At 41.9% G+C, this 25,339-nt stretch overlaps 1 protein-coding gene across 3 annotated transcripts in view; it reads left to right on the forward strand.

Annotated features, from left to right (window-relative positions):
* The first annotated feature begins 4,904 nt into the window (after nt 1-4,904).
* The window catches only part of LOC142775889 (uncharacterized), a 28,101-nt gene continuing 7,666 nt past the window's right edge, over nt 4,905-25,339 (forward strand). For 2 of the 3 annotated variants that reach the window (XM_075878340.1, XM_075878342.1), the window contains exons 1-6: nt 4,927-5,043; nt 11,596-11,693; nt 12,069-12,201; nt 16,541-16,667; nt 18,702-19,381; nt 22,586-22,786. In XM_075878340.1, coding sequence (XP_075734455.1) covers nt 12,079-12,201; nt 16,541-16,667; nt 18,702-19,381; nt 22,586-22,786 — 1,131 coding nt within the window. In that variant the 5' untranslated portion in view covers nt 4,927-5,043; nt 11,596-11,693; nt 12,069-12,078. Of the gene's footprint in view, nt 5,044-11,595; nt 11,694-12,068; nt 12,202-16,540; nt 16,668-18,701; nt 19,382-22,585; nt 22,787-25,339 lie in introns of all 3 variants that reach the window. The other variant, XM_075878341.1, reaches the window with a different exon arrangement.

Genomic DNA, 25,339 nt, shown 5'->3' on the forward strand with positions numbered 1-25,339 from the left:
CTTATGTGGTGCCATTCTCAATGCAAACATTGCTGCAGGTAAGCACATCTCCCAGTCAGTTTTGCGTTCAAAACATAAAGCCCATAACACTCTTTTCACAACGGAGTGGAGCTTCTCAACCAAGTTTGACTGCAGATGGTAGACAAAGCTATGCAATAACTTCACATTACACCGTTCTAGAAAGGTTGTCATTAAGGCACTCGTGAAAATCATGCCCTGGTCCGATTGTATCTCGGCAGGAAACCCTACCCGGGCAAACACGGAGAGAAGTGCGTTCACTACTTCCACGGAACTTAGTTCTTTTAGCCGGGCTGCCTCTGGAAATTTAGTAGCTGGGCAGATTATTGTCGGGATGTGACGGTAGCCTGAAGTTGTCTAGGGCAAAGGACCTACCGTGTCAATAACCAAACAACGAAAGGGCTCCGTGATTACGGGCATCAGCTTCATTGAACATTTAGCCTTATCTCCCGGCTTACCCCCTCACGGACACACCTCACAAGATTTTGCAAATCTCTCTACACCTTTAAAACATCCAGGCCAGTAGTATTCCTCTAAAAGATGACTTTTAGCCTTTTTTAGGCCTATGTGAACCGACCATGATCTTCTATGCACCGAACAAAGCAAATCCTGGCAATACGCCTGAGGCACAACCACCTAGTAAAACTCTACTCCTCGCCTACCTAGATATTTCCGATAGAGTATGCCGCTCCTCTCTTGGAATCTCACATTTCGTTTGGAGATTCCCTCTTTCGAACTGTCCTTGAACTTTTTACTACCAGGAATTGGCTCGGGAGCAACGGCTTTTTCTAGTTCCTCAGTCCACGAGGCGTCAATGACCCCTTCCTATTCGGGAGGAGGCTCATTGTCGCCTTTAGGCACGGTTGTCTCCGCGACTAGGGCTTTTCAGCAGCCTGTTCTCGAAACTGTTGATTTGTTATTGCGGTGTCCAACTCACGACTAGGCCCATTGTTGATTTGAGGCAAGTTTGCTTCAGCGAATGTGGCTTGCGCAGCCAGCGCACCCCCCTTTGATCTAGTCAGTGCCTGCACTATGCCTTCTCCCAACGTAAGACCTTCCTCCTTAAGAATTGGTCTTATTTATTTGAAAATAAGTAAAGATACTGAGGTGGGAGATATGGCGATACCACAGCTTCCGTTTCCAACGTGCCAAATGTTCCTTTAAGGGTAACTTTAGCTATGGTAAATCACTTATTGCTTCCATGGCTTGTCTAATCAGGGCACAGTCTCCTCAATACTGTCCGGACTGAACAAAAATATGGATGAACCGTATTTCTCCCTTTCTTTCTTGTCTGCATTTCTCTGTTTTCGCAATATCATCTCTGTTTCTCTGCGTATTTATTTTGTGTGTTTTATTTCTTCCCTTTATACCTGCCCATTTTCTTGTTTCTCTCCCTCTCTTTCTACTCGTACTATCGCCCACCAACGTTATTGCGTCTCACGCCGGACAAAGTGGCGCACGTGCTCTGGAAGCGAAGCCCAAGGTGAAGAAGAGGGCGCAGCGTGGTGATAATTATTATTCACGATTGACAGACTTCCTCTGAGCTTCAGTGGCTTCGCTGAAGGTGTTTCAAGGTGTTTTTCAACCTGGAGGGTAGTTCTTGAAGCCGTGACTAATATTCACGTGCTGCGCTTCATATGTCGCCTCACAACGGAGAACGAAGCCGTGACTACCAGAACACCAATGGCGGTTCTAAGACGGATTGGCAAAAGTGGTCTTCAAATTGGTTTTTTGGTCCGTGCAATTGTCCTGTCCTCAATCTGAAACAATACAAACACGCACCTCACTCTGTGATATTTGACTTCAAGGCGTGTGTTCCAACTAACGCTTATCCATTGAAAATAGTTGAAGTGGATATGAAACTGTTTTAAGAATGGCCACGTTATCTATTTCGGCTTTTTTTAGATAGAGTCAATTGCGTTTCCCTGCACACAAAATTAGGGGTGGGCGAATATGCGCAAATTCTGAATGATGAATCAAATAGTGTGAGGTTCGATTTAGTATTCGAATCGAATATTGCAAAATGAGAAAAAAAACATATACTCTTCCATTAATTTTCGAAAAATAGGACAGGATGAAAATCCTCAAAGAAACGAATCGTAGAACTGCCAACGTACACGCAAGCCGACGCTTTATTTCCAGGACTATTGACTACTAGATTATTCACAAGATGAACGCGTTTTTGCTTAAAACTCCAGTGTTACCAAAGCAAATGAGGTAAAAAAAAAACAACAACGCCAGGCTTGCGCGGAAGGTGCAGCACAGCCGAAGAAAAATCAAGAAGAGTGGCATTTCAAAGCTCTTTCAAAACACTCATGGGCTAACTACTGCAAGTACACTTGCTTGATACTCACTAGGGCATTATTAAGAAATTTTTTGGGTAGCAGGCTGGCATTAGCTTCGCAATTTTTCGTCATTTTTGTGAGAAACGTGGTATCCGCTAAAGACTTGCAAGGAATTTTGTGCCAATTGTTTATGGAGTGGCTGACGACGATGAGGAATTATGTCTGAAGTAGGTATGCGCCACAGTTAATAGGGTAGCAAGAACAAGCTTTTCTAATGGGTTAGAGCATTGGACTGTCTATTCGTTACGCTAATCGCATTGTGTGACGACTGGTTTATCTTTCGCTGTTTTAAAACACTTTGTAAGTCGTACTACACTGTAAAAAATATCCGTGTTTTAACGTCGGAGCAGACCGTAGAAACTACAGAGTAACATCTGTTTCCTGAAAAATAGCGAGACTGGACGTTTAAAGCACAAACTGTGCTGCGGTTTATGGGAAACAGCAGGAGTTGCCGTAAAGCAGCAGTCGATGTTTCCGTTCTTTCGCTCCTTCCGTAAAACACCAGAAAAACGTATGTCTTCTGTACTTCAAGAACACGCTTCCGTGATTTGTGTGCACGGCGACATACTGGCTGAACTTTGACCATTCCCCCCGTTCGACAATGATACAGTGAACTAGAACAGAAAGTTAAGCGACAGCCATGGGCAATGCCTTGAGAGAGCTGTCGGCGACATACTGGCTGAACTTTGACCATTCCCCCCGTTCGACAATGATACAGTGAACTAGAACAGAAAATTAAGCGATAGCCATGGACAATGCCTTGAGAGAGCTATCGTGGCGGGTGGCTAACGTATACATACAGCGGCAACGCTGCAGTCGCCGACTAAGATTAGGCGTCCCACAGTGTGTAAGGAAGGCGCAGATTCGCATTGTACGCTCATGGAAAGTCAGAAAACGAAGACGGAAAGTGTGATAACTGGGCAGGCTTTTATGAGGGAATTAAGCATAGAGCAACATTGGGTTCGAAGATAGACTAAGAAACACGAGAGAATGAGGAAGAGAAACTGTTCATTAACTCACAATGGAGAAAAAGAGCTGCATGCAGGATCACTGGAAAGTGCCAGAATGGATACATATATATATTCGGAGAGGCGGAGAAGGATAGCAGCGGTAAAAAAGAAAAAGAGAACGTTTCAGAGTTTTTACCGATTAAGGAAGAGGATAATTACAGCATTATGATACTTCACCGCAAGGGAAGCTAAATTTACTATTAGTAGCGAAGTCGGGTTGCCATAAAAAGTTATAAAGCGAGACGATATGGTGGGCCAGCCTTCGTTAGTGTGGTCACACTGACGAAGGCTGGCCCACCAGCCGAAACATTTGTAATTAGTAAAGGTGTTTCAGCGTACGTCGTGCTTTTTCGCTTCCGATATATATATATATATATATATATATATATATATATATATATATATATATATATATATATATATATATATATATATATCGTCGAAAGGCGCTGCACTTCGTTTTCAATCTTGCAAGATTGAAAGCGAACAGGTACTTGTACTGCGTCTATGAGACTTTATTGACAAAAGATAGTGAAAAAAAACATACCCGTCCAAGAATCCCTGCATATATGTGAATCTTGATGGTGTGCATAATAGTTTACGTTTTTTTTTTTTTCGTCACATCGTGAGAATGCACGACACACAGAAGAAGAGACAGTGTACATGTTCTCCTATTTTCGTTCCTTTTTTTTCCGTGCTTGCAAGCCTTGACTTGTTTAGTGAGAGCAATCCTATAATCGTAGCTGCGTTGTATAGTTGGCACACCAATTAACACGCAGTCAATGAAACACAGTAATGAAGTGTATTTTAAAAGGGTGCGGTTTGCTGTTTCTTTGTATGAACTCGTTGTTTTCACGCTGTTTCGCACCGACAAGCCTACCATGCAAGCTCAAGCCCAATAATAAAATTTGGAAGGCTCGGGGAAACGTTTGTTCTTTTTATGAATTCATGAGTCTACTCGGTGAACACCGACGGCGACTTCACTTCGTCACCGAAGAATTCATCGGTTGTTGAATGGTTCTCACTACCTGCGACGAGAACATCGATTCTTCAGAACTATTTCCCTTTACACCACTTTTCCTGAATAACCGATAATTTTTTTGCACCACCATAGCTCTTCCCAACCACAACAGGCCAAAAGAAAAAAAAAATGCGTTGATGGTCACACAGAATAACACGACTGCTGCGGTGTGTACGGCCATCACTGCCCAATAGAATGGGTGCAAGATAGCATCGGTGCATCGTGGTGTCGGCTAGAATACAAAAACAAATTGTAGGCAGGCGCTAAAGTAGTCAGTTTGCCCCGAAGGGAGCGTCGCGAGTTCGATTAAAAGCCGCACCGCCCGCCGGTGCCGTTTTAGCTGAGCGCCTCCCTTCGTAGCCGATCACAGCGCCGCCGCTCCTTTCGCCACCACACCACAGAACACGTGCGTCTGAAGGATCGTTTATTACACGAACATTTGGCCATCCACTGGTTACCGCAGCGGCGCGCACTGCTCCAACGTTTTATATAGGACGATTTTTGGCGCGCTCTTCACTTGGTGGTTCAACCAGTTCAACGTTCAGCTGTTCAGTGGTCTCTGGCATCGTACGCGGTCAAGACACGCGGTTCTTATCAGCGCTCTTTCACCTGCCTCCCAAGTCCATCTCCTCGCACACATTACGATCAGGTAAGCATTTATTTCACTGTTACCGATCATTTCTTGTCTTACCAATATTCTCATAAAGAGTTATTAGGCTTACTCACATGCCACAGCTCATACGAGCTAGGTATGTAAAAGTCTGTCGCTATATAAGGTGAACGATTAAACACGTGTTTGCCAAGCTTGCATTGCTCATATATACCTTATTACTAGGTGCGGGAAACGGTAGGGGCAGCGAAGTTTACTGTGCGTAGGCATATTTCAGTGCATTTTGTGGATTTTTAGTGACGGCTATGAGGTACGACCATAGTGCTCGCATGCTGTATTGCACCTTCTTTGTTGAGTTGCGCATGTAGGAAGGGGTTCCGCGAACAGTTTAATTCTTCGGAATTGTATGAAGCATTGCTTGCACTCAGGAATAACGCGATTTTCCCTTTGTTAACGTCACTTGATTGTGTTATTGTGGTGAAGCCTGCTACTCAGTTGCATCTTTGCAGTTTGAGGATGTCACAGGTCAGTTTGTGCACGCACTCATTAGTGATCTCCTCGGTGCCCATGCACATGGCTGTTATAAGGTGCACTTGTAAGCCTGATCAGCAGGAGTCTGCTGTCACGTACACACCAGGCGTGTACGTGTCTTTGTCGTCTTATCGAGCGCAGACAAAGCACACGTGTTTTCCATGCCTGCATCGCTTGCAAGTCATACGTTCATTACTACAAAAGTAGGTGTAGGAGACGACAGGGGCAGGAACTATCACTTGGCTGTGTGTAAACTTATTTTGCCATATTTGGCGGAATCTGAGTGACAGCCGTGAGGTACGATTGGCGCTCGCATTTCGCATGCATGTTCTGTTGTGTCTATTGATTTGCGTGCTCAGCAGTTCATTTCTTTGGAATTGCACGACACATTGCTTACACCCGACAACATTGCGAATTTGCACGTCACTTAGCCATACTACTGCTTAACTGCAGCTAATCCAGCATGGGAGTCCTTGTGTGTACCCAAGAAGTTGGTGTATGGCAACAAAATCAAGCGATCGCATATGCGAAGTTTTGGGTGCCCTATCTTGAAGCCACCCATTTCCATCTCTTGCGCGTACTACTGGCAGGCTACGGTGCAATTCATACTTGGTATCAACTGTTTTATTAGTCAATATATCACAAAAAGCTTTAAGTAATTGTTTAAAGTAATTATGTTTCAAGCTAAAATTTTAAAGTAATTATATTCAATATTGGACCTGGCTGCACTTGAGAGGCTGAAGCTGCTTTCACATATGTGCAAGATATGAACATCTGTTGTCAACATTAGCGATATAATGGATAGCATTACTTAAGTTTTAACAGTGCTTAAGTTGTGAACATGTGTAATGTTGGAGCATATGCTAAGCTCACTTTTGACTGCACATTCAGGAATAGCCTTTTAAGAGACCCAAGTTGCGCAAGTATGGGTGCAGTTTTCTGTAGAATTTGTGCAGTTAATGTTACAGTCTCCGTCATTATTTCTTTTCCTTGCGCCGCCTGCTTCAACTTAGTTTAAACATTTGTAGCAGGTCAAGAATATTTATATTCACTGTGCTCTTATATAGAGGACTGCTTAAAAAGCATTGGCTAATGTTCATATGAAATTGAACATAACCTGACATGCTAACCAGATATTGGAATGATTCTACTATTGTAGACTGTAAGGTATTATTACCATTGTAGCAGTGTTTTTATTATAAAATTGGGCGGTCTGAAAAAGTGCACAAGCCAGTGAATGTAATTTAGCAAAATAAGTGCTCTACCTTCATTGCAGCCATAACATCAATGAAGAATGCCCACTTGCCGGCATTGCGCACAGACATTTTCAACATTGACCGACTACTTCGAGCACTACCACTATCACAGCAGTGTGTTGGGCGGTGCCCTTTGCCCTTGTGAGCCTTGTGGAGCTTTGTTTAAAAACTATCAGAGCCTAAGAAGTCACGTCTTCAGACATCACAAGAAGCGATGCAGCAAACAGACTGATGATGCGTTTGTCTGCTCTGTGTTGTCATGCGGGGCGAGTGTGCCTACTCGCACGGAGCTTCTTGGTCACATAGCTGCCCATCTGGAGAGTGGAATTGATGCTGTTATGTGTCCTTTTGTGGGTTGTGGTAGTGTGCTGAGGTCAGCAGGTTCCTTCAGAACACATGTTTCAAGGTATCACCGGGGCAAAACTGCAACACAGTGCACGGAAGTACCTGAAGTTGAATCCAGTTCAGATCAAGAGCACAGTAGCACACCCCCTGCTGATGTTGGAGATAACTGTGAAAGGGAGTCTGGTTGTGACAGCGATTTGCCGCTGAACCCCTTTACTGACAATTTTGCTCTTTTTCTTCTGAAACTGGAGTCTCAGCATCATGTGCCAGCAAGCACCGTGCAGTATATTGTGAAAGAGTTGCAGAATCTGCATAATCTGAATAGAGACATGTTGTTGCGTGAAGTTTCCAGAAATGTCTCAAGTGACACATTTTCTGCTGTACGTTCAGCATTTTGTAAAGACGCCTTTGATGAAGCATCTGTGGCACTGAGATCATCTTACTCCCGGCACAAATATTACAAAACGAAGTTTTGTTTTGTGCCACCAATTGAAATCTCTTTAGGCATGAATAAGCAAAATGTTGTATCCATTTTTCACTATGTGCCCATTGAGAATCTCATTTGTTTTCTCATGTCTTGCGCTCCAAGCAGTCAGCTGAGTGCATCGAGCGACTGCTACACAGATTACGTTCACTGCCAGCCATTCAAACGATCGGCCGAGAATGTGATACATGTAATATTGTATCAGGATGAATTTGAGGTGGTAAATCCACTAGGATCAGCAAAGGGCAATTTCAAATTGCTTGCAGTGTACATGACTCTAGGAAACCTGCCACTGTGTTACAGATCACGGGTTGAAGCTATGCAGTTGGTAATGCTTTGCCGGCAGAAAGATGTAAAAGAGTTTGGGCTTGATAAAGTTCTGCACCCTTTAATTCAAGATCTTTCACTACTTGAACGTGATGGTTTGCGTATTAATGGTGTGAACCATACTGTGCGGCTAGATTTTATTGCAGGTGATAATCTGGGAAGTCACATTATTGGTGGCTTTACGCAGAACTTTAGCTCATCAACATACATGTGTCGCTTCTGCCTGATAACTCGCACTCAATTTCACCAAAACCCATGCGCAGTAGGGGAAAAACGAACCCCGCAAAACTACAATCGTTCAGTGGAATGTGTCAACAGCTCTGGAGGACATGATGACCATGGCATAAGCATGGATTCTCCGTTTCATATATTACAACACTTTCATGTCTGCCATTCTGGCTTGCCACCATGTATAGGCCACGACCTTTTTGAAGGTGTGGTTCGGTATGACCTGCCATTGTATATAAGATACTTTGTAACAAAGAAAAGCTGGTTTACTTATGCTTACCTGAACAACAGGATCTGTACCATGAAGTACAGTGTTCATGATTTGAGGAACAAGCCAGCAAAAGTGACCAGCCAGAGTGACAAACTCGGAGGTCACGCAATGCAGAATTGGACATTTTTGAGATTACTTCCTCTATTAGTAGGCCCAAAAGTAAATGTAAGTGACCCAGTCTGGCAACTTTGTGAGAAGCTAATGATCATCACTGACCTGCTCATGGCACATACTATTACTCCTGCCCAAGTGGCATACTTGAAAGTTGTGACTGAGGATTATGTAGAACTCCGTAGTTGTCTTTTCCCGTCAATCAAACTGCGCCCAAAGCACCATTATCTCTTGCACTATAGTGAACTAATTCAAGAGTATGGCCCACTTTGCCATGTATGGACCATGAGATTTGAATCGAAGCATCAATATTTCAAACAGTGCATTCGAAGTGCAAGAAATTACAGAAATGTCACAAAGACATTGAGTGAACAGCACCAGCTGTACCAATCATTTCTGGCAGCTAGAGGTCTCTTCCATACTACTGAGGTGTTTGTAGAAATGAGCCACAGTATGGAGTTGACAGTGGTTAACAATCTGAAGCATGTACAGCTACCTGACAACAGTATTCTGCTGAAGAGAGCTTCAGTGAATGGCTTTTTGTATGCAGTTGGAGAGTACGTTCTTGTTTCAGGCACACAATTAAACACAGTGTTTGGCTCAATAGTTGCCATTGTGAAAACTGGCTGTGATGTTGCCTTGTTAGTGAAGTGTGTTCGTGCTGCTTTTGCTCCAGCTGTCTCTTTCTATATACTTGAAGACACATTTTGTGAAACATTGCTTGTGCACCCTATTCAGTTGCTGGACAGGACTCCTTATCAGTCATACTTAATTGATGGTGCTTCTGTGATACGGTTTAATTTTTCTTTTCCTGAAAAACTGTAAAAGTGGTTTTGAAACTTTGCCCAGCTTGGCCTGTTAGTGTGCTGTCATGCAGTGTGTAAAGTACCTCTGACACCAAAATTTTTGTTTGGAATTTTTTTTGTTACTGTAATTTGTAGCTGTGTCTTTGATCCCAAAATTGAATAGTAAATGCTCTAACATATCATACAACTAATGCTAACAATTAGGGAATGAAGTCTACATTTAAGTGACACAATATTAAGACAATATTAATGACATATAACAGACAATCCTGCCAGGAAAAGTATTGGGGATGTTATATGAGGTAATTGTAATGTAAATGTGAAAAAACAAAAGTGGACGAAGAGATAACTTGCTGTGGGCAGGGACCGAACCTGCGACCTTCGAATAACTCGTCAGATGCTCTACCAACTGAGCTACCTCGGTGGATCATATAACATTCCCTGTACTTTCCCTGGCATAATTGTCTGTTAGATCTCATTAATATTGTGTCACAACAAGTTTTAGCATGACTTATGCCTGCATAAAATCATAAAGTAGCACTTTGCTGTGGGGTAGCACCTAAAATCACATGCACTTAAACTTTGGTGACATTGAAAGTGCAGTTTTCAAGTTGGGGACCTCTGCATGATAAAAAAAAATATGGGTACTGTAGGATGAGTTATGCACTTAGATTTTCATCACAAGCACATCTCCTAAAAAATTTTTTTAATGTAGAAGCTGGCACTAAGCCATGAAAGGCTTGAAACAGTGAAACTGAATGATTCTGAAAACCAATCTGGTTGCTTCTAGGCTGTTTCTAGGCTGCAACTAGATTATGCAGGTTGCTTCTAGGGGATCGCTAGGCTTTAACTAGGTGATGCTAGGTTTTTCCTACATTGGTTCCCAGCGCAGAGAGGTTCAAGTTAAACTGTAGAAAATCACAGACATGACACAAGTTTTGGAACACCACAGACAAAGCTCACGGTGAAACCAAGCATTCACATTTCTCATTGACCTACTGGCACGTCCTTGTTGACGTAGGTCTTCAATCTCTTCAGGGTCTTTTCACAGCCAGTGTTTCATCTCCCGTTCCCTGGTATTCTATTCTTGTACGTACTCGAGGTCATCAGCTTTCCACAGTCTCTTTGCAGATAGTTTTTGAACTGACCGCACAGCATCACATACCTGTTTGATTAGTTTTATTTTTCATTTTTTAGTGGACCAGTGGTGAGTAGTGGGAATAACCACAATTTACGTTGGCCCATGCCTGTTTATGATGATGGTGGTTCTTGTGTAGGCCACAAGACACATACTCGTAGGCTGCACAAATTAAGGCTAGGCCTAACAGCTGCATTGTTGACAGGAAAGCATTCCAGGTGTAAACAGCCAGCACCACATTGAGAGCAGTCTGACAATAGAGCTGCATGGGTGGGGAATAGCTCTTATTGGATGCCAATGATGGTATTGTGTGTGCTTCGCAAGTCTTTCATGATCTCGACAATACTGGCTTCACTTGTGGAATGTCGCAGAGGTTCCCTATCTACGTCATACCACTGGAAATGTCGCAAGGTGCTGCCAACTCAAATGACCAATCATGCTTATTTTGAAAGGAAACCGAAGTATTTTAAAGGCAATGCTCATTACTAATGAGCAGAAGAGCTCACATATGCAGGGAAATTGAACAACACAAACATCTTGATGTTACAGTCTTGGTGTCAGAGGTCTCTAAAAAACAGTTGTGCATGGCACACTTATTGCATGCATTAATCCTGAATCATTTTATAAGGCCTCTTCAGTGTGCTCTATCACATTTTTAACACGTGGAACTGTGTCCTGTTTTGATTTTACTTGAAGATGGATGACTTCTGCATACTGTATGTTCAGGGCAGGTTTTCTGTCCTTTATTTCATTGGGTATGCTAATAATGTTCATCTTGTTGGTTAGCTTTGATTGATTGCCACTGAAAGTTTTTCAAAGGCTAACTCCTGAGGCAGCATTTCTGTTTTATTGCTGTGGCGCATTTGTGGCTGTATCACCTTGTAAGGAATATCATATGTGCTCGAGTAATGTTTGCCTCAATCCAGCCAGTGATGAGTGGTGTTCCATTGCTTCATATTTTATTGGACCTGCAGCAAACTATCGTAGGCATTCTAATGTATTGCTGATATTTGCTTGAGCTACATTTCTGTTCAGTGTTACATGAAATCGGTATCTTATAATAAAAGTATGCCAGTTACTCTTCTGTTTTACAGTTTTTGCTGGTTGAAGCTATTCGACTTGAGATTTGCTTTGCTTCAGCACTCAGCCAAACGCACGGTAAACATTTAAGTGTGGAAAGTTTTGCATGTTGGTAAGTATGCATGAATAAAATACTTGTGTGCAATAGACTGGTAAAAAGAATGTAGAGGGGCTATGTGCCAAACCTTATTACATTGACATTACCTTTCTTGTATCTATTGCATGTTAGTTATTGCATGTAAAACACTGCACATATATTAATTTTTTTGTGCCCTGCAGGTTTCTACAGGTCACCCTCATGAGACATTTAACACTTCTCCCACTGCCTCTGTCCGCCTTCATGGCCTTTTCAGTGTAGCTGTATCAATGTAGCTCTATATCAGTGTAGGCATTACATCTTTGCCCCCATTTGTGGTGGAAAAGTTGTGGTGCCTTTCTGCTTAGTGAATGCACCTGTTCTACTCAAATTTTTTACAACATCCTGCAGGCAGTGAGCAATGCCATTAATAAAACTATGGAATGCTGACCATAGTGTCAAAAAGGTGGCTCATGCAACCACACTGCAAGATGTGCTCACCCAAGCCAGGCAGAAGGGAATTTGCAGTGCGGAAAACGCAAAGGTAAAGAAAGATATAGTTTATTTAACCAAGCAAAATGTTTTTCAAAGCTTTTGGTTTATTCAGAAGGAATAAATGGGGAAATATAAAGTTGTAGGGTAGCTATTGGACCTACACCCTTACCAGTCATTTATTTTAGGAAAGAAGCCTAACATGTTCAATGAATAACTTCTGATTGCACTCGCTGTATGTTGGTGTACCTGCCTTGATTGTACTATGCTGCTTTTAAGATTTAATGGGCCACTGAGATCGAATCGTTTTACAGAAATAATTACTAGAAGGGTCTAGCTGTCTGAATAGGCGTGTCATGTTCATAGGTTTTATTGCACTCCAATAGCCTGAAATATCACCACAGTGCATGTCTGTAAAGGGGCCCTCTAACGCTTGAAAACATCGGTGCCGTCTGCATAACTCGTAGTGGCACTCTCCAGAACTACTGTGAGTGGAAATGACGACGGAGGGCGCAGGACATGTGATTGGATAAATGTAACGTTAGATGTGATCGTGGTGTTGCATCAAAACCGGGATTACTATTGGATTTATTTTTTCATTAGCATGACTTTTGACTCAAAATGACAGAGAATAAAGCTCTCCGACTTTTCCAGCTTGAAAGGCCCAAAGCTGGTCAAAGAATGCGCCGAACGCCATGTGCGGAAGGAACGCGGCGACGCTCAGGGAATCGTTATTTGAAGAAACTAAAAGAAAAAAGCTACAAAACGTTATAGAAGTGTTCGCGAGCTGGCTCGTTTCGCACGTGTCATTCCTTCTTCAAGTGCCGCATTGTTACCATTGCAACGACGTCCTTAATACACTGACGCAACAGGCAATATGTCATGCGAGCTTCCTGTATGATAGGGCTTGCAGTTCATTTCATTGGGCCGCCTTCCGACGTTAGAGGGCGAGGGAAACACAGTAAGGTCAGCCCGCAAAAATCGAGTTGAGGGTAAGCATCCATTTCTTTGTATTTTGATATCTGTATGCTGAATAACTTTGCACTGCGTGGCCCTATCGCTGCCATTCTTGCGGCACTTATCTTCTAAGCCGTCAGTGTACGCAACCAGCTAGAAAAAAATGTAAAACTAGGAAGTCATGAAAAGGGTTAGAGGGCCCCTTTAACTCAAGAACCATACCACCTCAGTGCATGTTTTTAACTCAAGAACCTAACTCTTGTATTAAGTGTTGCCTTGTTAAAGTGATGCTTTGCTGTAGAAAAATGCTACTGCAGTGCTTGTTTAAACGAACATTGGAAAAAATCTGTGAATTTGGAATCTCAGAAGCACGTTTTGTGGCGAAGGGTTGTTTCTTTTCATCAATTCACATAAAAAGTCGAAAAAAAAAACACATCACTGTATTCTAGTTGAAGGTAAAAAAACCTGGATGCACTGCGCCGATCAAAGTAGAAGCTTAAAAAGAAAAAACACAGAAAAAAGACGTTTCGGCTCTTACACGGCAGCCTTGTTCACGGTGAAATGTGAAAAAGGCTGCTGTGAGGGAGCCGAAACGTCTTTTTGCTGTGTTTTTTTCTTTTTAAACCTTTACTTTAGTCGGTGCAGTGCCTCCAGGTTTTTTACCTCCAACCATGTATCATCCCGACCAGACAGACTTCCGCCAAACTTTAAACTTCATCACTGTATTCTGTGCACGATGAGCTACATTTTCAGGGAAGGGGCATGTTGCTAAGGGTTATTTGGCCATCATCTGCAGAACACAGTCATTGTGGACTCATGTACAGTGCTCACAGATTGAATTGTGGTATCAAAACTTATAGTACAATGATTGGTATGTGCAAATGCTCGAGGTAACCACTGCATCTTGCAATAAACATGGTTACTTAAGGTAATGTTAGTTCTGATGTAAGTACTCTAGTCAAAATTACTCCAGTATTGCTAGAAATATAGGGAACACTAATGTATACACACTGCTTAGCCGTATTATCACGTTTTAATTCATGTGTAGTGCCATCATGGACAAGTGAAAGGCATGCAAAAAATGACAAAGTTATATCATGCCTGCAGAAATTGTTTTGAACCCGTTATTAAGTGCGCAAGTTTACATTCAGCGTACCGGTGGAAACTAAAACCAGAAAATGTGTTTTAGTTTCTTTCGACTCATTCGTAATTTGATTGTCCATGACTGTACATGTCTCCAGGATTTTACTTCATTCATGGTGACTATATCTAATTATTCAATATTACACTTCATTACACTATTGTTTTTGTTCAGTAGGTATATTTATAATCATTTTAGTCATGTCAACAGCTTCTTTTTCTGAAAAGAAAAATATTGGTGGAAGTGTGCCGGCTTTACTTGTTTGCATTCTTTGTGTCATTCATATTACAGTAGACTCACAATAATTCAAACTCTGGTAATGCAAACTTTTGATTAATTCAAACAAAACTAAATTTTTTGGTTGGCCCTCTATTCTTTGAATGTATTTAAAAGCCTCTTAATTCAAACTCCATCATTCGGTTAATTCATACTTTTTGCAGTTTCATACCAGAAAATATCTGCTGCTTTCCCACCACTATTTAAAAATTTGCATGCTTATATGTCTAGAAATGAAAAATAAGTACCTCAGTCCTTCAAAGAAAAAGGCTTCACTAGTAAACAGGTGTTTGAAACAAAGCACACGCATGGTGAACCGTAATGCTTCTCAACTGGTGTAAAGAGCTTTGTGTCGAAGGCACATACTTTTATAGCAAAGAAGCAGTTGGCAATTCATTAAAAGGTCTTATCAGCAGTAAATGGCCAATAAACTTGGGGACCTTAGTCATCTGCTTTCTGTTCATTGCGTGCAGTTAGAGCTTAAAAACACTTAAAAAATTTTTAAATGTGATAAAATCAATGCCTAATCATAATGTGTGGTGTTGCCTCACCCAGAGTCATCTATCAGAGAACTTCTGATAATTCAAACTTCTTGATAATTCAAACAAAATTCAGAGGTCCCTTCGAGTTTCAATTATTGAGAGTCGACTGTACTTTGATTTCAAATATGAAGCCTTGTTTTGCATTCATAAACTCGGTGAATTTGCATGCTGTGGAAGCCCACTGTAGCTGACAAAATAGTAGTGGCAGTTCTGAACTACACAAAAGTGAAAAGTCGTTAACACTACCCCGTGCAGCTTATCGGTTCCATCCCTAGTGGCAAAGAAGATGAGCTAGAGCAGTTGCAATAGTTGTAGTTGTGGAAAACTTTTTGTCCTTTTTGCTTGTGAAGTTCCTAAGGGTGGAGCCCTCAGTCCGTGGCCGCATTAGCTACTGCAAATTGCTGAACTGCACAATTACAGCAGGCGAGTTGAATTGAAGCATTCCTAGAGTTAAGAAGCTAAAGCGGAGTTAGAAATTACTATTCTGATAGCAGGATGAAGAGAATGTAGGACATTTTCTTCAAGTTTGTTTATGGCGACGAGAGGTGCACTAAAATTTTAAAAATTCCTTCATTCAATGTTAACATAAAGTGTAATTATGTAATGTAGCCTTCCTCGGTGTTTGGATCTCGGTGTGGTATGGATTTTTTAGCTCCAATTTAAATTCAGTTTTGTGCATAAATTAACCCTCTCCCTACTGAGGTTTTTGGGCCAGAAATGACACAAAAAAAAACTTTATTTCTGTTTGCCTATTTGATTCATGCGTCTTCAAACAACTGAAAAAAACTATTTAAAGGCTCTCGATGCACAAGATATAACCAAAATATTAAAAAAAATATTCAGAGGATTAGCTTGACCATGGAAAGTACCCTAACATCTAAAGTTTAGTGCAGACAAACGAGCTGGTTAGAGAAAGTCTTGGGATACACAGGTGAGGGTTTGTTTGCATCTATCGGTGTCCATTTCCAATGCATTCAGAAGCGGTCATCATCTGACACCAGTAATATTAAGAAAACATACCACTCTGTGTAATTGCTGCCACACTCGCAGTACTAAAATTTTCCATTCTGAAAAACTTGACCGAACAAGCAATTTTTTGTTTTTCATCTTTTTTCTGAACATAGCTCTTTGTGGCATGCTTGAACACTGAGGAGGACACCATTTTCCAATTCTGGTTACCAGAATTAAGGCCCTTCTAGAACTGGAATGCATGCTTTGAGCGCTTTATAAACATTTTTACTGTACCTTATCTTCCATACACTTGTTTCAGTGTGGGTGAGCTCATTTTTGGTAGGGAAAAGGTTAAAAATCTCCAAAAAAATCAGCACTTGGCTTTGTATATTGAAAATCATTTCTGTGGGATTTCACAATATGGAAAGATTATGAAAGGGTGAACTGATTTCAGTTGAACCTTGTAGGTGTATAAATACATTTAAACAATTCTTGCACAACTTTTTTCCTAATCTCTGGCTCAGGTCTTCTTGAAAGATTGGACCGAGTTAGATGAAGAAACTTTTGAAGAGCTTCTGCAAGAGCTGCCCCTTGATGAAACAGTTTTTGTTGTGGCAGAGGTGATCCCACCAGCCTCTTCACTGCAGTCAGGTGCCTTACTTCTCTTATTTGTCATATGATATAGTTTTTACAGCACCATGCGAGATTCATGAAGTTTGTGTGATTTATGGTGACATTGTTCATTATATTATTCAGGGGATAATGTTAATGCTTTCTTTATTTGGCATGTAAATCTGGAAATTTATTACAAGCAATAAATAACAGATTAACGAAGACTAACATATGGGTGCAACCATAAAGTGCCAGTATACAACAGCGAAGTTCAAAAATTTTAATGAAGTGAAATATGCGTGCTTTTGGTGGGTGAACATGCTGCTACAAGAATTTTGCGAATAAGGAAGTTGCAGGGGTTAGAACGTCCATTTCAGCCGGTTTCAAATTTTCGCGCGGCCACTCGCCACCCTTCTCCGCGAAAGAGTAGCCCATTGTCGTGACTCTGCCCACTCCGGCAACGCAACGCGACGTCTGTGATATGTCATCAGCGCGCCAGCAATGACCGAGTGGGGCTTCCTCCACACCAGCCCATGTCATAGCGGTGCGGGCAGGAAACGCTGAGCATACTAAATTTTCTTTTCGCAGCATAGTAATAAGATGCCTCTTCATCTTGGAGGCTTTCATTCTGGCAATACTGATTTTCCTGGAGTCTTGGGCTCTATGAAACGGCAGAGGGCAGCACAGAAAAATGAAAATGTGCACTCACTGCGCAGCTGAAATTGTATCGCTGCAAGGCCAAGGCGCTGTTTCGTAGGGCAAAGAACCAATCGAGGAGCTCAGTGGTGTGTAATGTCGCCCATGGACAAGCTTTTGTAAAACTGCACGTACGATGAGGATTTGTCAGGCGAGGGAAACGGGCGCAGGATTGGTTACATGTTGCGGCAGCCTGAGCGTGGTCTTGTGCTACATGCATGTGGCACTGCAGTCTTGGTACCGGTATGAGTTTCAAGGCTGCAGTATTCAGAGTTCACAGCTGTTCAGCAATAGTATTCATCTGTAGTGATGCATACAAGAAATCAAGCTACATCGACACTTTAGGCCTGAATATTTGTATTATTATCAGGTGTATATATGTTATTTGGGCATAGTCTTGAAGATCACAGGAGCCAACCCAGCTGGTGTTCTGGATATGGCATGAGGTCATTCTGATAGGACCCTCGGTAATACCGACAAGCACCTTTTTTAATTCTGCAGTGCTGCAAAGAGTTGGGATGCCATTGTCACAACCCTTATTGTCCATTTGACTATCAAATTATCACTTCATCAAAAGTCTTCAGTTTTGTTCCCTCTATTATAACAGGGATTCTTGGGCACCATTATATATGATCTTTCAAATAACTCTGGTTAGTCTGTGCCCATGAATATTTTAATGTATCGAGAAGCTTAAAGGGAAGAACTGATGAAAACATCAAAATTCTACCAGGAAGGCATGAATGTTGTGATAAACAATGTATATTTTACAGATTTTTGAACAGTTGGTTGTATTTTGGGTGGATTGTCAGAGTGTGGCGGCTGTGGCCCGGGCATGAGCCACGATGTCACATTCACCTAGGCATGTGCAGGGTGCACGTGTTCCTGTCCTTTTCTTCTTGCCACCTCATCTTTCACCCCACTCTCCACCTTCCATAAAAGCACTCTTGCTTTACCCCAGCCAGGATCCTTATTTCTTGCCAATGCTGTTTGTAGTGATCCTGGGAACCGTTGGGAGCTGAGTGGGTCAAGATATACGTGGGTGATGACGGCATACTTGACATGCTTTATTCCAATATATCTAATGTCACTAAATGTCGTTCACCTCCTCTAGTTCACAGTGCGGCCACTAGACATGGCAGATTGTTAAAGAAGCATTAAAACTGTTATTTTCCTCTAGTTTCTGCCTGAAATGAAGGCTGTGTATTGATTTCAGCAACCATTCCTTCAATTTGGCTGAAAATTTTGTTCAATATCTTTTTAAATTTCAACTCTTCTACCAATATCTGCTAAATGTAACAAATGACCTGTTCAGTACATCTATAGTTACTTCAGTTTTCATGCCAAACTTTTTCTGTATGGTTTTGTTTTATTCCCTAGACCCAACTGATCTTCCGGAGCCACTACTGGTTGTTAACCAAGAACCTGGTGCTCAGAGGCAGCTGCTGTCACTGGACTGCCTTCCAGCCGCCTTGAAAAAAGTTCTGGAAGCTCCGTTGCCCCTTCCTCCAAGGGAAAGGAGAGAGCTTGTGAGGATAGTGGGGATTCAGTTAACCGAAAAGTCGGGTAGGCCACGAAGAGAGCAAATACGAATAGCAGCTTCACAAGTTGTTGCAGCATATCCACTTGCGTTAGAAGATCGTGGAATAGATGGTGAGCTGCTGGGCAGGGGTTATGACTCCTTCTTTCAGCAGCTAGAAAATCGCATTGAAAATACCACCAGAGGAAAGCGCTCAGCCTCACCATCAAAAAGCGCAAATACCAAGATCCGAAAGTGGGCATATGGGTGCGCCAACTGGCAGCCAGTTAGACTGTTTGAACCCGCAAATGATTCAGCGGAAAAAATTGAATATTTGAAACGGGAAGGTAGAAAAGGAGCTCGGGACATAAATGTACCCCAGGCATTGGAGTACATGAGGGAGCTGTATGTAGAACAGAGAAATTTCATCAACAAGGACCCCCTGCCACACACATCAGAGGTGCAAAACGAGTGGCCCTTACTTTTTATTAAGCCCGTCTTCTACCAGCACGCCAATGAACTTCTGGGGAAGAATGCGAAGGTGAGATACTATCTTAATTGTTCTAGAAAGGACTGTTTATTTAGGTCAAAAGCAAATATCGTATTCAAGATTATATGTGTACTTTGTAAATTATGGACTTTCTATGGTGCCTGATGGCATTGGTATATCATGGAAGTGCAACCACTCCAGTCTATTTTTACCCATAAAAAACGAATCCTGTCCTAAAAGATACTGTTGAAATTTAATGTTAGTGCAATGTTGCAATAATGTTAAGGATGCAACCCATGTAGACAAAAAAAAGACAGTATAGAGCATCACTTGCTACTGATTTTATTAGAAAAAAAGGCTCTTTTTGTATACCTGCAGATGTGTGCGCAGAACAATGGCGTGCACTCCATGATTATCACATCACGATATAAAAAAATTGCGCTTCTGCCTCATGCAGGGTAACGGACGTGCTACTGAGGCACACACCTTCTTTCACATTGATAAAATACGCCACCAAAGGTTCATGTGCCACAGTGTTCTTGCTCCTTTCAAGTATGCGAATATTTGCAAGGTCCTGCCCACACTTGCAGGATTCGAATTGCATAGGTAAACGAGCACTGATTTTATTATTAATTTTAATCTAAAGCTCAAGCTTGCTTTTGATACTATTTTCCTCAAAATCTGCATTAACACCGTCCTGTGCTCACAAAATTCAGGAGTTTTAACCACCAAGTAGAGAGGCTAAAAAGCTGCTGATACCTTTGCTGTTATGGTAGCAGTAGCTGAAACCCTGCTTCAGAAACTAAAGGGGAAGCCGAAAACAGCCACTGATGGACAAACGACCACAAGTCGTGCCGTATAGCCACAAAGTTTTCTACAACTTTATGAAGGTGGCGAACAGGTACAAGGTACCTATTGGTTTTGAGCTCCTTAAAAGTGGCTCGGCTTGTGTCCTCGCATTGCAGAACCGTAAAAGCTTACCCTTTGAGGTAAAAGGCGTGCAAGGCCATTTGTACTTTCGGTGTTGTGCGTGGTTTACAAAATTTCACTTCCATGCGGCGAGGTTTATATCCACCAAACCGAACGCTGTGTTAATGACAGGGTAAGTGAGCACGAGCTTTTGATTAAATTTAATACAGTAGACTCCCTTTAAGACGAACTCCGAGGGACCACAATCATTTGTTTGTCTTATCAGGAGTTTGTCTTATGAAAAGTGCCCCCAAAAACCAAATGCTAACATACCAAGTGCACTTAAATACTATGTTGCTTGAAAACACTGAATGAAGTATACTTACAATGGGGAGGAAAGAAACAAGAAAAAGCATTTATTTGGCTCAGCTCGATAAAAACCATGCTTTCAACTAGAATATTTAGACTAATCTTGTGAGTACTTGATTTCACAAGTTCATAATAAATATGCTCATGAATAAATTGCTACAACATTTTAACAATAAAATTGTTGCATGACCATATTTTGACTATTAGAAGATAAAAAAGGGAGAGGCGAGCAGATTTTTCATTCAAAGAATGAAAAATTCATTCTTCTGGCGGTTCACCTTTTGAGGGACTGTTGCATGTGGCACTGCACCAGCTCTTTGGCTTTTTTTGGCACCAGCCCTTTGGCTGGCTTTGTTATCACTTTTGGATACGCCTCCATTGCATACCGTTACCTTGACAAAGCCAATATACACTAAGTTGCTTATGATAGTCTAGAAGCTTTTCTATGAGGTTCGGATATTTTCTTATTTTACGCCCGCTGTAACTTTTCCTGAACAACAAGCAGCCGAAGATCTCTGTTTACACTACTCTCGATCACAAGCCTCAGGCACACAAAAAAGACAACGCAGCTATATTTAGTGTGCAAAATGACCTTCCTGTGTCGTTCACTCTCGTAATGAAAGTGGCGCATCACAATTTGCTGCATTTAAGTGGGAAGAGGTACGACGTGCACAGGCCCTATACAAAACAACGCGAACTTACCACGACATGTACTCAGGTGCCATTGTGTGACGGCAATAAAAATGCATCATACTCCTCTGATGGGAGTGCTAGTGCCACATATGTGGTTTCCGTTCATGTGATTATAATGTACAGAAAATCTTCCCATTTTCACTTTCATTTGACTTTTCACCCCCCCCCCCCTTCTTTTGCCTTTTCCCCTCTAGCCAAGCTCCCGTGTTCTTCTGTTCTCCACTGTACTCTTGTTGGGGAACTGAAGAACGTAACGAGAACACGAAAGGACAAACGCTTTTTGTTAATAAAGCCGGTCCCTTTCTCCACCTACAGGCTGGGGGTGAGGGAGATACCAGCTTTATGCGCTGACCTTTCTTTTCCACTTATCTCGCTTTCTCAGTCCACGTCACAATTAGCTTTCGATATGTTTGAGTCCTTGCACGAGGAAGTTCCCCCCTTTTTTTGCTTTCTCTTGTTCACCTGAATGCCCCCATCAAGACCGTAATGTTTGTTGCGCAGAATCCCCGTCGTTGTTGGTCGCTGCGAGAGTTTGTCTCAACAGAAGAAACCTGTTATGCGGTTCGTTTTTGTTTTGCATTGAGTCTATAGGAAACCAAACAAACACTCCCGTGTTGTTCGTCTCAAGCAAGAATTCGTCTTGAAGAGTTCATCTTAAAGGGAGTTCCCTGTAATAAAATCAGTGTTCGTTTACCTATGCACTTTGAATCCTGCATGTGTGGGCGGGACCTTGCAAATATTCGCATACTCGGAAGGAGCAAGAACACTGTGGCACATGAACCTTTGGTGGCGTATTTTATCAATGTGAAACAAAGCGTGTGCCCCAGTGGCACGTCCGTTACCCTGCATGAAGCAGAAGCGCAATTTTTTTTTATCGTGATGTCATAATCGTGGAGTGCACGCCATTTTCCTGCTCATATGCTTTGGTGTTTACAAAAACAAAAGGAGCCTTTTTTATTTTGCAAACAAAATCTGTTGCAATCAATGCTCTATCTCGTCCACTTCTTTTTTTCTTGTCTATGTGGTTTACGTCCCTACCTTTCTTCAGCCTGAACCTACTAGCCAACAACATGTTCTAGTAAGCTGGTGCAGTAGTTTCAGGGTGGTATTCCCCACCAGTCTGTTTTTTGTCTTCTTTTTTTGGCGTGTCACAGCTGTTGCACTCAATTGTAGGGTGGTAATATAGTTCTACATTTCAAACAGTTTTCACTTTAATATCTCTACAGATGAATTCATCTATTATCAAGTAACTCTTATTTACTTTGATTTTTGGAATAATTGCAGGAAATCTTCCAGGAGAGGATGCCGGCCTGTGCGCCTGCATTATTTCAGATGATGGAGGAGGCGCCGACGAAACACACTATGGAACTGGTGGTGCGCGTGAGAGACGATGGACAAAGAGAAAAAGCAGTCCAGGTAGCTGTGCTACCATTCCTCTGCGCGCATTTTAAGGAAGACAAGAACTACCTTTACCAAGTATTTGAAGTAAGTTTCACTTTGTTGCATTATGTTAGTACAAAACTGGACAGTAACATCTTTTGAGAAAGTGATGTATTGGTTTGTTGAGAACAGCTTTAGGTTCTAGATTTTATAGAATACAGTCGATCCCGGGTATATCAAACTATGATATATCGAATTATTGGCTATATCAAAAAGTTGAGAGATCCCCTTGAATTTCCCATGCAAAAATACGGGACTGCTGTACACATCTATCGAACTCACGCACAGCAGAACATCCACTAAATTGAACTCTGAGCCACGCTAAAGCCCACAAATTGCATTTTTCCTAACAAATAATGATCATTTATAGCCACAATTCGACAAGTTCCGATCCCTTTTCGCGTGCAAGTGACTAAAAGGGGGTGCTGAAAAGTGAAACATTGAAACTCCATCTCGCTGATCTAGCTCGTTGCACAGCACTTGTGAGTGCACCGGTATGCTTGATGTGCGATCTGCAGGTTTTAACGTGGGGGCATGGTGATGACCGAGGGCACCAAAACGAAGTGGAATGACTTAAGGAAGTTTAGTGATCTCATTGCGATGTTCGCATTCAATCGTGTATGATGGCATGTGGGACTGAAAAGCGTGGCCTTCGAGATGTGCAACTTCATGAGGTATTTTGGTGCTTCCGGTTTTAGAACGCTCATTTCGGAGGCTACGCTTTTTTCTAGCTTTCCGCACCAAAGCAACAGCTGTCGGTTACAAAATGACAAAGCCACAAGTGACATCGCTATCACCAACATGCTGACGGTGGGAGCTTGCTCGTTTGTGGGCAGCATCGCATTTTGTGGCTTGTGGACCTGTGTACTTCTCGCCTCGTTACTGATAAATCATCATTTGGAAGTCGGCGCTACACATTGATACGCTCGTAGCGATAAAAATCATGGCTGGTGCTAGGAGCGACCTCAAGTAAAGCACAGTCGTGAACTGTTTCTTTGCGGGCTTTGTGCCAGGTGACGACTTTGAGTGCGTCATGACTGCTGTCAAGGGCGTACAATGCCTCAGTAAATTCTATGCCTTGTTAGTGTTTTCGGCCACCTCTCAGACAGCGAGCGGCTTCATTGGAGCAGAAGACGACGTCGCTGGTTCTGACTGCATGGATGCCGAGATGATGCCAAATGTTGACGGTGCCGTGGAATTATTGCTTTCACCACCAACGCTCTACGGAGCTTACATTGGCATTCAGTGCCACTCAGCGCTGTTGTGGCCGAATGAGCTGAATTTGCTTACTTGGAAGGGTCCAGTGATATTGAGGACAACTGAAACTTGGTGGCACGCAAAAAGAGAGAAAAGTTTACAGACTATTTTCAAGTGAAATGAAGTGCGATAACTTGCAAAAGTAGATGTTCAGGCCTTGTTCTTTATCATATTGTGAGAGAATCATTTTTAAGTGCTTGTTAGGATTTCAAAAAACTGTTTTTAGGTCTGAGATGCTCTAATTTATGCCTTAAATGCACATATTTTGTGTTTCGACTCATCGATATATCGAACTACATATATCGCGATCCCCTTCGAGTTCAATATATCTGGGATCGACTGAATGCTGTGCAGGTTTTTAGCACAAAACAATAGCTTTTTCAGTTGAATTTTGTGAAAAAAGCTGCTTTTGTATAAAGGAAAATTAAACTTTGACTGCTGAAAACAGTTTTCTTCTAATTTCACAATTTCTGAACTTTGAGCAGACTTAACTTTTTTACACTTCTTAATCGATGTATTTTCTTCCCATAAAGAACAAGTGCAATGCTACCGTACGAGAATTTAGTGACCGCTGCAGCAAAATTTTTTGACAGAACAAATATGCTAAACATCCAAAAATACCTAATTCATGAATTGCTGGACACAAGTTAAAAGGAGGATAGTGTAGCTTTGCATATCTTTTGCCTTTGTGCTTCATTTTAAGGTAATTTTGGTGGCTTTGTACAGCAGCATTATTCATTAAAATTACACCGGAACACGCGCTTTGTCACAAGTATCAGCATTTGAAGATAGTGTAAAAAAAAAGGCAATTTTCAATTTTTTTGTGGAACTTACTTTGGTTATCCGCATTGTGTCGTAGTCACAAAAATGTTCTGAAAAAAAAAAAAAAATACACTGCCCTTGAGCCAACAGTTAGTGCGGGCAGGTGCCATTGTTTCATCAGAGCCACTAGGATAGGGGGTGAAGTCCCCAAGCATCCGACTATAAAGTTCACAGAGTGAATGAGAAGGAACGTAGCGCTGTGAAAAGTGAGACTTCATGCAACAAAAACTGTGTTGGGGCATGGTGCACGCATGGTGAACCACAGTGCACAAACTTGGTTTACTAGCCTTTTTCAGGCTCAATGGGAAAAAAAGTGTTTGTGTGCAATCCGAGTGCTCCACATGCACAAAGCATTAGTTTTTTGCAATGCACTGCAGAACAATGTTTCTCGTCACTTTGGCTGTAGTGCCTCATTACGACGCAGTGAGGAGGGCACTAAGAATGGGAATAGGCCAGAGTTGTTGCAAGATGTTGCTCACTTTGTCCCTTGCTGTCGCACATGCAAAATAATTTTAAGCA

Source organism: Rhipicephalus microplus, chromosome X (genome assembly GCF_043290135.1).
Source record: "Rhipicephalus microplus isolate Deutch F79 chromosome X, USDA_Rmic, whole genome shotgun sequence".
Taxonomy (NCBI): Eukaryota; Metazoa; Arthropoda; class Arachnida; order Ixodida; family Ixodidae; genus Rhipicephalus; species Rhipicephalus microplus.